We start from the raw sequence: 14,420 nt of genomic DNA on the forward strand, positions 1-14,420 counted from the left end.
ATAGAAGTTGGCAGATAACGTAGTCCTGCTCCATGGTAAGATATGAATCACACCGACGTACACCTTCTTGCGGTCATCTTGCCGGTATTCGTTTGGACGCGCTTCGGCTTTCAGCACCGTCTTTATTTTTAGTGGTTTCGATTTGAATCGAGGTGCTGAGAGACTTTGGTCCATTTTGACATGACGGAATCACGCAGCTGCAATCTAAGATGTTCGCCTCCCGTTCAACCTCATCCCAAAGGTACTGGAAAGGATCGAGGTCTGGCGACTGCGGAGGCCATTTGAGTGCAATGAAGTCACTTTTCAATGTTCAGGAAAAACCAGTGTGAGACGTTTTGACCCAACTGTTATCATTGGACAGCACGTGCACGCCGCTGAGTGTTTATGCATTCAAGGACAGCTGCTGAAACGTGTTGCAATACATTAAGAATCAATTGCAAAAAAAAAAAAGAAAGCGGTGGAGGCAGAGAATGCAGATTGCGGGGGGGAATTCACGTACACGCATTTTGGTGGCACGTGATTTTGTATTTGCGACGTGCTAAAATTTACTGAATAACTGATCAACTTTGCATGTGCGTTGTGTGTAAAACAGTGCCAAAGCTGTTTAGTAGCTGCACTCTCTCATATTTTAACAGCAGCAACAGGCTTCTGCTCAATTGAGTTATAAATTGCTGGAGTATTTACAAGTTCCAGAACTTTTGCTACTCAGCTTCATTCATCCATCAGCTAGATTCACTTTACAACAGGAGTTGCATTACCAAGTTCCCTCTGCTCCGCCTTACTGTGGCTGAACAGAAAAAGAACAACAAATTCTGCCTTTTCCTGCCTAAGCCAGCGTTTGAAACTGTTCATGACGACTTGAATTTCTGCTCCAAGTCGACCAGACATCCCAAACTGACAACCGGTCGACATCATGGGCTGCATTTCACACTGGTTATGCACAATGGAGATCAGGCCGTACCGACAGGTGGACCGGCGGGAACGACGAATTTCTTCTCCAGTCGTGTGGCTACGGGCGTGCTGCTGAGTTTGGCCACGCCCTCCTCTATCATCTTCTCCACCTTTTCATCGTCCAGCAGGGGGAAAGGTACCTGGTGCACCCGCAGGTGGGACCCCTCTGACGGCCGAGGCACCTTCTGGAAAGCCATGTGGGGGTTCGGGTTCTCCTGTCGCAACACAGGCAAGAGATCAGAAGTGTTCAGAACGGGACACACAGCAGGAGGAGCTTTTAGTATGGCGGTTCCATGTTGAGCGGCGTCCAGGGAGACAGCAGATGCGAGCGTGTGGTAATCAGTTCAAAGTCTCACATTTCTGTACAGCTGTTCAGACAGTTCCCGGATGCGCTTCTGCAGCTTGGCGGGGATCATCTCCTCTTCCTTAAAGCTGTCAACGTCTAAGGCCACCAGCTAGACACACACACACACACACACACACACACACACACACACACACACACACACACACACACACACACACACACACACACACACACACACGCACACACACACACACACACACACACACCACAAACCAAAACAGCCACAATAATACTGTCACTCCATGTTTAAATGGCAACCCATCAAGGAGAACACAAGATGATAACCAGACGTCCTGCAGCACAGGCTGTCAGGGAAATATTTACTATTATATTAGAAATAAGATTTACTAGATTTACTAGTAAAAAATAAATAAATCTAAATATATATAAAAATGTGCCTGTTCAAGCTCAGAATGACAGTCGTATTTGATTAATTATTAAAAACAAAAAAAACAAAACAAAACTTTCTGCTTTGACTATGTGACGCTTGTTTGGTAGGAGACAAAACTATGGAACAAATGACTGGCTGGGGGTATGGTCATTAAGCTGGGAGTGGTATCGGTACACTTTGTGACATCCCAAACATCCCAGACTGCTGTTTTAGTACATACCTACTGGGATGTGGTTCAAGCAAAATGACATAATATTTGACTGTTCTTTCTTCTAGGTCACACTGGCAAAGTGAAAGCCGCATCATACAAGAACTTCAAAGTGTTCCAAAGTTCATCCTGAAGTGGTGCATTCCAGTACAGTACCTCGTCAAAGAGATCACAGGCGCGGTAAGGTGGACCTCTCTCCGAGACAAAGCCAGCAAAGGCCATGCCATCCAAAACCTTGGTCAGAAAATCGTTCTCAAAGAGGCCTCGCTGGCCCAGGAAGGCAGTCTGGAGAATTTCAAAATCACAGCAGTTAGAAGCCCTCACAGATGGGAGCAATGTAATGTTGTTCATATGGACATACCGCGGAATGAAAAACACGCAACTTCATCACAGAGCATTTTTTAGAATAAGACGACAAGATTAAAAAAAAAAGAAAAAAAAAGAAACACATCTCAGTGAGGGGCCTGACATCAAAATCTTTTATTGCTCGGGACAAAAAGTTGGGATAAATCTTCTTATAAATGACTGCATATAAATGAACTTAATTAACTTCACGCATTGTGATTCGTGCTTGTGGGCAGGGGAGATGAAACAGCTCAGTAAAGCCTCCCCAACTCAGTATTTCCAGGCGAATAAGCATCGCGTTTGTTTATAATGTGATCCATGTGGGGTACGGGAGGCTGATGTGCCGAGAGGTTACCACGGAGACACCACAGACACGAACAAACAAAATCCCCGGCACAAAACAAAAATGTAAAACTAATGCGTTTCATATGGCCCAGTGCCGGGCTTTGCCCAAGGTTACCGGATTGTGTCCGGAGCTTGCGTAAACACGAGGATAGCATCACGGCAGAGTCACGGAGCCTCCACAACACATCTAAAACAACAGGCACACTCACGAGCGTGCACTCGGTGCACCCCTGACAGGTTTATCTGTCCAGGCCTCACATGCAATTCTACTCTCGCCGGTGCTGGACGGCGGCGAGAAACATTCTTCCACGATTAAAAAGACACGGCGGCGACCAAACAGGCACCAGGAAACGAGGCTAACGTCCACATCAAGGGGAAAAGGTTTTGTTCCGTTTGTTTGCTTTTGCAGCACGATGTTTGTGTATTACCTTGTGAAAGTGAATAACTGGTTCAGAATGGATGCGGATGAGCTGCAGGCAAGATCTGTAGCCCTGGAAGAGTTGCGCAAACAGCCTGAGAAAGACGGCCCTCACCTCCTTGTCCTGGAGTGAACACACGTGTGGGGAAAGGTTATTACGCTCTCATTTTGTCCTTTCTTTTGTGCGCCAGTCCGGCAAAGTCACATCCACCTCACGTGAGTGGAGACTGCCTGGGGATCACAAATACCTGGTGTGCATGGGAAAGCCTGCGCTGACTTACCAGCAACTTAAGATTGGAGGGAGCAGTGCGCGGTGGAGGGAATGCGTTGTCTGCTATCTCCAGGTCGGGGTGCAGAACCTTAGAAAAAGAGAGAGAGACACTTTTAGCTCGAGGCCGACGATAATAAAGACTTTTCTTTTTAAGTGTCACTTTTTATGTGAAAGATCAGTTTTACAGGCAGTTCCTTGAAGATTCTGGGGCAATGAAGAGATTCTTTTTTTAATGGAAACCTTATGTGCATTTTTTTAGACAAACAGATGCGGGATTCCATGTATTGTTAATTCTATTTTTGCACTGCGTGCAAGTGCCGGTGTTTACCACGGACAGGGCAGCCTGGATTTGGTGCAACACAGGCTCGGGGAGCACGGACAAGTGGATGCATTCTGGAATCTTTATCGTTCCTCCGTCCAGGTCGGCGATTATGACGTCCAACTGACGAACAGGCAAATAGACAGAAACAAAAACAAAACATTGACAGGTCAGCTGTTGCTGCAGGAACAACTGCACCCTCCAGGGGATGACGCATCATGTTCCGAAGCATCAAAATGGATGATCACGTACATCAATTTGCAGGATCAATTTGCACTCTGCAAATTCATGACCTCATGTCCTCTGCACGCAAAAGAAGGAGACACGCCGGCACTCACCAGATCCTGAATCTCACTCTGAAACATGGAGTGCACGCCGATGATGAAGGGAGTGGGCGAACTCAACACCTCCAGCAGCCGTGAGGGCAGAATAGGGATGTACGGGTAGCTGCACATTACACACAGTGAGCAGAATTGATATTAGAGAAGCAGGCAAGGATGAGCAAGTGCATGACTGCATCTTCAAAGAGCTTGTTTTCTTCCACGGCTCATTATCTTGATTGCATCTGATTGTGGAATCTCTTCAAAGAAAGTTTGAAGCCTTTAGGAATGTTTTTGCAATTATTAACCTTGAAAACAACTTTTTACTTCAAAATCCATCAACGAGTAACGATTAACAAAAAAAAGGTCAGTGAGGGCATGAATAACATTTAAATATCACAGTTTGAGAGGAGACTTTCACAGTGATTATCAAACAGCAAAGGAGCTTTGCTTTAATCATGACAGTGAAAGCTTTGTATTTCGTAAGTCTACAAGACCTCTAGCCTGATTTTATCTAGTGTATAATTTCTACTTCTGCGTCAGCATCTTGCAAAACTAGACTTATAAAGTTACTTTTAAAGTACTTCACACCAAACATGAGGAGCGCCACCGGTCAAGGCAGTTGCAAGCCAGTGCAGTTTGTGCTGTAACTGTGAACTGTGTGGGCCTGATTTGGGGTGTTTACAGATTTACCACGTTGCCCCAAATGATCTCACATCTACTTCATACCAGCTGTGATGTCAGAGGAAAACCATACACCTCCATGCATCTTGCCCCATATTCTAGGCTACTATGGAAACATGGTAACAACATGTAGTTGCCACCCCACAAGTAATAGGCCTCTTTATCTAAATACAAATGCTTGTTATTAAGAGCATGAAAACAAAACAAACATTTGTTTGAAGTGATGTAAGAAGTTCCTTTCTCTACTAATTAGAAAAACTCATTTTGAGTTGAATTTTTTTTCCAAAACAAAAATTTTGATGGTTGGAAATTTTTAGATAACATTTAAGCAGTGATGTAATACAGCATTCCAATCCAGGTGATAACCCCGTTTCCAGAACTGAAAACAACAATTCACCGTGTGAATCACGACTCAAAGCCACCAAAGCTGTGACACCTGGCAGGATCGCTGGTGGAAAGTCACCAGATTCTGTTGCACCACGAAGTCAAACACACACTTACCTGTACTTAAGTGGGAACATGAGGGCTTCCAGGGCTCGACATGCCTCCCCGAGCCTCTGGTAACTGGTAGAGTGGAACAGAACCTTGTGCTCTGTTAGGACGGCGCAGAAGAGGCTGAGAACATTTTGGATTCCTGGTAATTGGAAAAGAACAAAAAAAAAAAAAAAAAAAAAAAAAATGTTAATGGGGTATTTGCAGGAATGAGACGGTCACATGGCTGCTAATCATTCATCAAAACAATGTGGTAACAGATCACGCAAATGTTCATCTGGGAATCTGCTTGTTTGACTACAAGAGACAAAATTCAAAAATTCCGCTGGTTTCTTAAAGAAAAAGAATTCTGAAATGTCTTCAGACAATAAATCTTGATGGAAAACACTGTTTTCTCCCTGTGTGACCTGCTGCACTTTTCATGGAACAAATATTTTGTTCTGTTTATCTGCTCACTTATGTTTTTAGTATTACTTCTCGAATAAAATGAAATTTTTAACATTCAATATATTTAAATATTTTTGAAAATCATGGAAAACCTGCTTTGTTCGATTAATGGTATTCAAGACAAAGTGCTCTTCTATTATTGTATGTTAGCATTCATTCAGCCAAAGAACTACATCGTCATCATATTTTACAACATGGCCAAAAGTTGTTTGGTTTTTTTGAGATTTAAAAACACTTCATCCCTGAAGAAAACAAAAGGAAGTGACATGCTCTCATACAGTACGAATAACATTTCAAATACTGCAGTGACAATCAGGAAGACCAGGAAGTTTACAGTTCCTGTTATTGTTTCCCATCAAGAAACAGACAGAGCCATTCATCTCACACTGCAGTGATAAAGAGGGAGGAACAGAGCAGACACACGCTGCGCCACTGGGGGCGCTGGCTCTGGATGTTTGGTCAGCTGACTTGGACACTTCACTGGTAAACAGGAAGTCAAGCGAGCGTCAAAGTGGATGTGCTTATGAATTTTTATTTTTCCATTCCACACTTGAGCAGTCAGAAGCAATTTATTAGCAAAACAACAACAACAAAAAACATATTCGACCTTTAGAAGACATCCCATTTAAACCCTCTGTTTACAGTCTGTATTTCAAACAAGAAAAGGATAAGTGAAACTGGAAGAAAAAACATCATTTACAAATTTATTTTTAAGGAATATTGCAGCTGATTATGAGGAGTCCTTGAGCCAGTTGGTTGCCGTAGCGACGTAGCGACCAACTAGCAATGCGAAATTGCTTTTAAGAAGCCAAAATAATGTGCAACTGAAAAAAGCTCAGTTTTAGCTCCCTCCTAAAAGTGGTGCTTTATTATGCCTTCCACATGTCAGAGAGCCTCAGATGCAGGTGTTTACTTATCTTATGGAAACAACAGAGTTCCGAACCCTTAAATAGGTGACAGCAACATCCCCAGACAACAAGGACAGACAAAGACAACAAACAACACTCGGCCGCTGACGGCCGGTTTTTATCTCGCTGCAGTCGAGGGGGGTTGGTGGTGGTGGTGGTGGTGGGGGGGAACTTCCTTTACGGGGTGACGCACATTCCTCTCTGATGACTCAACTGACCTGTGCGCACGGACATGTCTGCCTCGGCTGCTACTGACCTGTCCTGATATGGACATATAAGGACGGCAGCCGTAGTACAGTACCTGTAAACAATGCACTTGTTCTTTCTGCGAGGCCGATCAGCTGACATGACATGGAACATTTGATTCCACCCCCCCTCCCCGGCCGAGGAGAGAGAAATCATTAACTTGAGCAAAGTCTAACTAAGCCACTTTCACTCTCTGCTCTCTAAGGATTTGTCGCTGAATCGCTTGAACCTCTAGACCTTCCACAATGGTTGTAGACGTATCAGTTGGATAATAATCTTGGATGGACTGATTTTTTCAAGTCCGACTTTGAAAGTGAAAAGCCTGAATGTGATAACAATTACTAACTGTAATTCACATTTTTGTTAACGATCATGGATGTTCCCAACAGGAAGTAGTTTGTACAGCTTTGGGGAACAGTGCTGTTAAAACAATTACAAAAACCCCCAAGCAACAATAATACCCTCATGTGCTGTATCAAATTTGTTTAGTCTGCATATGGTCATAAAGTCAGGTTAAACATCTTACTGTAATATACCCCTCTGATCTGCCTCTTGCAGCAAAACAAGACTCTCAGAACTCTCAACATGCCTGTAATGTTAATAATTACACAATTTTAACAACTTTGGCTGTGCATACGTGTGAGAAGAAACACCTCTGCGTAATACTGTGACTGGTGGAAACAGGCTACGGAGGCGGATGGGCAATAGCTTGTTATTACATCAATCAATTTGTTTTGAGCATATGATTGACCACAAGTGCATAGCTTTAACAAGGCATTGGTCACATGTGAACCGTGTTGTTATTACTTGGTGTGCTCATATTTATGACTTTGTTAGAAAAAAAAACAAGAGAATGTCGTGTTCTGGAACACATTCCTGCGACCAAATTCAAGTTTGTAGGGAAAGCTTTTGGTGAGTTATATTTCCTTTCATTAGAAAGAGACATGCACTAGAAGTCTTATTCATTAAAAATAAATGGAAAATGTGAAGGTCTCATGAAGACAAGCTTTGGAATCATGTTCGCTCAGGTCCTTGCTGCGAAATGACACGTTGTGACAGAAAGATATTTGAATAATAAGCAACATCTTCAAAAACCTGTTTGTGTGTATGAGTCTGCATTACATCTGCGTCACATGGCCGTTGGTGCTGAGACTGCAATACAGAAACGCTGATGGGACGAGGCAAAAGCCAATGCAAACTTTGCGTCAGACACATTTAAGTGTAGATTAATTCCCAGTCCTTAGAGGCGCACTGCAAAGGTTTCCAGACTGTTAAAGTCCACGTGATCAGCAAAGTGGCTACGCGCCTCAATAAACCTTCTGGGGATAAGAACCGAACGAATGTGAAATATGTCACACATATTAAGAAGCTTTAGCAATGTGATTAAGACAAATGTTTTCTTAGTGTTGCTGGCTAATGTTAAACTTCTTAAAAGCCCCAACGGGAAATTCTGTGAGCATTACGAGCAGCGACAAGTGGGCCGTTAATTCTTGTGACGGCAGGATGTTAGCAAATCACTGATACAGCGAGAGTCACTAGCAAATCACCGTCTTCCAACTCCATAAAAGCCTCTTCATGTGTCACGACCACTGATTTGTTACCGCGCAAACACCCACCTAGCTGCTGGAAGAGCAGAGCTACACTTTTGCATGTGACGGGCAGCGTGTCGTTGAGAGGCGTCTGGATGAGCTGCCGGTCTCCTGCTCCCAGGCTGAACAGCTTCTGTAGGCACAAACAGAAGCACCCCAGTTCATAGAAACAACCATTTAAAAAATAAATAAATAAATAAAAAAAAAAAAAAAAAAAAAATCAATATGGCCATCGTGTCTACTGGGCTGAGCACTGGAGCGAGCGAGATTTACAGCGTGCTGAATGGTGGCGGTGACAAATAAAGGAGGCACTTTCTATTATGGGCCACACAGAAGCCACAGTCATATGAATAAGTTCTCTAGTTATAGAGGCGGCTCTTTATTGCCTCCATGTCCTTCCAAATATAACTGGCCACTACAGGAATAATTTATGTTCCTGTCAAGAGGTTTTCACATTAAAAAGCATTTGTCCAGAATGTGTGATTTGCAGGTACGCATTTGCAAGAGAGAAAACAATGCTACAATACTCGTCATTTGGGATTTTTGACAGATTTGTGAGTCATAATCCTGGTTACTGGAGTTGAAACAGTCAAAATAGTAAAAAGTGAGAGTTATAAGTCAATTAAAAGTAACAACGAATACTCTGAAGTTGACCTCGCTGCTGTTTTGATGTGTGAGACAGTGCCTGAGGGCAAACTGAAACAACTTTTCAAGAGGCATCTCTGCCTGTGGCAAAGTTTTACAGAATTTTACAGTAGATTAAACGCACATGTTTGACACTTAATTAAATTTTAATTAAGATTTTGCAGATTTACTCTCGTCCACAGTGACAAACATGCAGCGACTGGGGCACTTTTCAACCATCAGCTTTTATCATTAGATTTCATGCATTGCTTTCACATGTACACTTTCACCGTTAAAGGTCTTTTGCGCTTTTGTTTTTCAAAGAAAAGAAGAAAAAAGGTATTTGCTGCAAGTAACATAATGAGGGAAAAATGTGGAGAATGCATTAGAAAATTACCGCCTGTCACTGGACAACAATCTCTGGCACCATCTCCACATTGGCTGAGCAGCAGACATAAATCATTTTAGAAGCAACACAACTGGGCCTGGCCGATCATCTCGTTAAACAATCATTGTGTCATAATTTAAAATGTAAAAAAAAAAGAAAAAAAAAAAGAGAATGACTGAGGTGAGACCTCTGAAAGTCTTGTGAGGATTTGTCAGGAAAACGTGAGAGGCACCTTACAGCACGCCACCGCGGTCAGTACTTACCTGTGACCCACCGGCAACTGGAACGTGGAATGTGAAGAGGTTGGCCACAAGACCTTCTAAAGGGAAGCTCAGGCTGTCAATGTACACAGTGTAGACCAGACCCAAGCAGCCCTGAAAGAACAGAATGAGGAATTCAAGTTAGACTCCACGTGTACAAACAGCAGAAGAGAGACAGGTCGACATCATGTATGTCTTCAGTCTGGCATCTCAAGTTAAGATGGTCGACATGAAGGCTGCACTGGTGTAACCTGCAAACATCAGAACTGGCCTATTAACTTGGAGCAAAAACAAAGTAAGAAAAGCAAAGAAAAACCTATAGACATCAAGTCCACAATGTGCATCATTTATTGACAGCAGCTCATGACAGTAATTTTGTGCGACATGCACATCTCACAAAAGGCCCAACTTAAGCCAAATTCTTCACTTCTTTCCACACAGTTCAAAAAAAAAGACAACACTTCATGATGTAACAAAGGGCACTGACACTTAACTGATACATGTCCCAGAATAGTGGTAAAACCCAAAGCAAATTTTGATGGGTTTCTTTGTCCACTAAGTTATACTGAAAAAATACAAATAACTCCCTCACAGGATCAAAAAAAGCAAAGCTGACCACATGTGTTGATCCATAAGGTCAACTGACTGAACAAATGAGATTACAAGTGTTTACTTAACTAAAGCGTGCGATTAGGCTTCTACAAACTTTGGCCCATTTTCCCATACAAGGCATATCAAAGTATCTCGGTGCTGCAGCATGAAAGCTGAGATCTGGCAAAAATTTAGGGATTTTTTTTTTTTCCCCTGAAAGACGTCAAGATTTAATCGTATGTGTGTATTATTACCCGGAATATTTCAGGATAATCCAGCCTGGACACCAGAATAAGACTTTTAGGTGCAAACACTTGAGCTGGCTGGATCAGGCCGTTCTCCTCAGTCTCCTCATCTTCATCCCCATCGGCCTCGATGTTCTTTGATCCCTGAAACGGAGAAAATAGAAGACATTTTTTGCTGCAGGAGTTCAAGGCAGTGTCATGGACTATATCAAAAGTGAAATTAAATGCAAGAGTAATTTTGCTTTTCAATGTTGAGGGCTGCAGATATCTTCTGCACTCATCTTTTTGTATTTACATATATTAAATGCATTCTGCACTTTGACCATCTATAACACTGAATATTGTATAAATAATTCATGCTAAAAATCTGTTTGATGAACCGTCCCATGAGCACACAGCTAATGTTCATTTCCCCTGTTCCCACTTGAAGGGCATCATGTTGATTCTTCATAACTCCGACATAGCTTCAGCTCTTAAGCATCTCGTCTCACCGGAGGGAAGACATGCAGCAGCGATGCATGTTTGGACCTCTGATCTGTTTTCCTAATCGGTCCCCATTCAGCAAAAGCTGCACAAACCACCAGGGTCACTGAATGAGCACGAGATTATCTAAAGTGACCATGACTAATGAAGATGTGGAGACAAGTTGAAAAACTATTAGTTGATTTCCTTAGAGAGCTAAACTTCCCTTGCCTCCCTCAAAGAACTATTAAAAACTTTGGACCCTTACAACTAAATGGAAAATAGAGACCTGTTCAATGTTGGTGAAATAATGTTAACCCCTCTTGATTCGCCGCGAGTTTGACATCTTGCATATGGAGTTGGACGTGCATGAGAGTATTTAGCATACCGTTGGCTAGCACAGTGATTATTTTTACCCGAGGCCAAAAGAAATTGTTTAAAAATACCCACATATGTGGAGACGGGACCTAATATTTGGTCATGCAGCAACGAGGTATTGACAAAACTCAGATCTTTGATTTGACAATAAGGTCATTTTGCTATTATTATCGCTGATCTCTGCCGGAATTCATGACGAGCTCGCTGAGGGAGAATAGCCTAAACCTGGTTTCAATTGCGTCTATCAGGCTTCCACGAGCATCACTAGGACACGGAAACATCAACCTCATTCCTGGCAAAAGCTCTTATCACAATCTGGTATATTTTCTCCAGGCAGTGAAAACATGCCATGAGTGCTTCAGCATCTCGGGACTAAAAAGAATATGAGATCAAAATATCCCATTCAGATGGGAGTCCCATCTCACTATTATTCTTAGGATTTGGTTCAATTATTAGACAAAATACATTCCTCCGCACGCCTGCCCGCCTGCCTGTGCTCTAAGTGCAATCCGACTGACCAGATGAAGATGTTCAGTTTGGAGAGCGAAGCTTGCGCAAACAACCTCACGTTTCAAGGAGCTCTTCAGCACCCGTGAACCGAATCCAGGAATGCAGGCTTTTGTTTTGCAGGAACATTACGCGCAGATGAGGCCAAATATAGGCTCGGCATAATAATCAACAGGCTGCGACGTGATGTTGTGATTGGGGAGTCGAACGAAATTAGGGTCCGAGCTACCCGAATTTCCACACGTCTTGGAAGTCGTTTATTTTGCTAAGAGGAAATGTGCTAAATAAAGGGAAGACAGAAACAAACAGATTCAGGCAAGAAAGGGATGGAGGTGAGTCACGTTGCCCGAGGTGAAACCGGTGCGGCATCGCAAGGCCAAGTGGACGTCTGTGGTGAGCAGGATGTTTACAGAGAATTTGCCAAGCAGTTATGAGCAATGACAACGAAGTCCATTAGAGCACTTCTTAACCAGCCGCAAATATGCTGACGACCCTTTTCCGGGACATTGTCTTTTTGATGGGACCGCTTGCGCCACGTCGTTGCCCCCCCGCGGCCTCGAGAATCAACGCGGAAAGAATGTTTGTGCAATGGCCACCTGATCGCGGCTGAATTAGGAAAAGCCAACACGGTGAGGATGCAGATGGGATGATGCGCAGAGGCCTGATTGGAAAGCCACGTGCGAAAGGACGCATGGTCACATTGGACTGGGTGACATGAGTCATTTTAAAAGGCCTCCAACAAAGCCGAGCACCGTGAAACAATTAGTTTGGTATCCTGCGGGTTTTGGGTTGAAGGAGGCTGCTTTAACAAGTTCACTTAAGTTTATAAATGATTCCTTCCAAGCCAATCTGTGCTAATCAATAATTTATGTGTGTTTTTTTTCTTATGCTCAAAAAGTTGAAGTGCCAGAGTGGGGGCGAGTACCGGTCCCTCTTCCCCTCTGAAGTGCTCACTCAGCCAGCACGCAGTTTATTAGGGCTGGATCCGTTGCACGCTCATGTTTTCAACTAATGCCTCAAAAACCCTGGAAGACGTCTCGCACATGACAGGCACCTTTTTAATTTGGTGCCAAAGACAATAAAATGGAGCAAAAACAATAAGCCTCAAAATGGAAAACAGAACATAGGACCCATCAGATTGCACGCCCCCCGCACTCCCCCCCCTGCGAGACCTCCGTAACTTCTGAGAGTCATGAGAGGCTGATGAAGACGGATGATCATCATCGCGAGGACTCGAATGGAAAAAAAAGACATAACCCCCCCTGAAAACCTGCTGATTATCGTTAGGATTATTTCGCAAACAGGCGCAAAAAACGCACTGAGCTGAAAATCTCAGCGCGATGTGATGTAGGGCCGTTAAGCGGGGGGACATATTTCATATTTATTGTCGCGGCGGTTGGCTGGCGCACACGTGGCCGCCACAAGAAAGTCCTTTTTATGGTTTACATGCTATTTTGTATGTTGGTCTGAGTTGTCAGATGGCGGTGGTGTTTACTCCAACAGCCTTAAAACATCTGCCAAGAGGGAGGGAAGAAAATTTCTCCACTGTGATTGTGCGATGTGCTGAAACAACAGTGGATTCTGGCGTAAACGTCAGCTTCCTGTGACCCCAAAAACTGTGACCAGGCTACAAAGGAGAGTAAAGAAATTATTGAAAAACACACAAAAAAAGTGTGTTGAGTTCAAGTGTGCAAGAGTTGTCCCCTGCAAAGATGCACAAGTATGATTAGAATGACTGAACGGTTCAAGAATGTGCTCAAACGTGAGCGCGTGCCATGAGCGCTTACCTGTAGATTGACCTCGGCCTCGAAGAAAGTAAGGCAGGAACAGTAGTGTCGGTCCGAATCGATGTCTGTCAGCACCACGGTAAAGAACGTGGGTGCTTTCCTGTCCCTGGACAGCTTCCAACCTCCCGGCTGGCAGAACTAAGGGGACATTCAAAGAAACACAATGCCAGTCAGTCCGTGGCTACAGCAGCGGTCGGGAAAATATTTGCAGTGATGCAGCACAGAAATGTGCAGATTTAGTCACTTTTCTCTAATTGCTTGAGAAACTGCACACTTGGGGTGTTTGTTGAGGATATGATTTTGTTAAAGCTCGGCAGTTGTCATGCCTAGAATGTTTTCGTGGCGAACTGCAATTTTCTTTTTTTTCAAACCTCCAACGGACGGAGCATTGCTGCGGTACTGCCCCCAAGCAGAGCAGAGACAGGAAGTTCTCCTTTAACTGCAGCAATTACTGCTGCTCATCACAGCAGGAAGTGGTGCGTTTCTTCCTCAAAGTGGGACGTGAAGGGGCCAGAACCAAAACAGGCTTTCTGGGGAAGAGTTTAAAATGCTGAAGAATCAGCCAACAATTATTCAACGCTGGAGCACGAGGGTCTCTGTGCAGACAACTGCATCACACCTGTGATGATCCTCAATGAAGCAGCACTTGGGCTTTGTTTGTTTGTCTGTTGTTTTTATAACAGAGTGTTCATTAGAAAACTGGATGTTAACAAAAGTGTTTTTTCTTATTTGCTTTTTTTTTTAAAAGAAAGACTTTCTCATGTTATTAGAGAGTGTTTCAGTCAAATTTTGCTGACCTCCATCCTTAATTAGGTGTCCAGATCTGCTTGAGGTTTTCCTTACCGCATGCATGCTGATTTAATTTGACTTTTAATTC

At 43.4% G+C, this 14,420-nt stretch overlaps 1 protein-coding gene across 2 annotated transcripts in view; it reads right to left on the reverse strand.

Moving 5' to 3' along the window:
• The window catches only part of sbf2 (SET binding factor 2), an 83,395-nt gene that overhangs the window by 38,150 nt on the left and 30,825 nt on the right, over positions 1–14,420 (reverse strand). For both annotated transcript variants that reach the window (XM_076022378.1, XM_076022369.1), the window contains exons 3-14: positions 13,544–13,681; positions 10,419–10,553; positions 9,577–9,687; positions 8,329–8,434; positions 5,121–5,253; positions 3,954–4,062; positions 3,625–3,738; positions 3,307–3,384; positions 3,036–3,149; positions 2,074–2,202; positions 1,308–1,406; positions 962–1,166 (exon numbers count right to left, since the gene is read on the reverse strand). In XM_076022378.1, coding sequence (XP_075878493.1) covers positions 962–1,166; positions 1,308–1,406; positions 2,074–2,202; positions 3,036–3,149; positions 3,307–3,384; positions 3,625–3,738; positions 3,954–4,062; positions 5,121–5,253; positions 8,329–8,434; positions 9,577–9,687; positions 10,419–10,553; positions 13,544–13,681 — 1,471 coding nt within the window. The remainder of the gene's footprint in view (positions 1–961; positions 1,167–1,307; positions 1,407–2,073; positions 2,203–3,035; positions 3,150–3,306; positions 3,385–3,624; positions 3,739–3,953; positions 4,063–5,120; positions 5,254–8,328; positions 8,435–9,576; positions 9,688–10,418; positions 10,554–13,543; positions 13,682–14,420) is intronic.

The sequence above is a fragment of the Nelusetta ayraudi genome, unplaced genomic scaffold (genome assembly GCF_046127955.1).
Source record: "Nelusetta ayraudi isolate G7.1 ecotype Tasmania unplaced genomic scaffold, CSIRO-AGI_Nayr_v1 ptg000002l, whole genome shotgun sequence".
Taxonomy (NCBI): domain Eukaryota; kingdom Metazoa; phylum Chordata; class Actinopteri; order Tetraodontiformes; family Monacanthidae; genus Nelusetta; species Nelusetta ayraudi.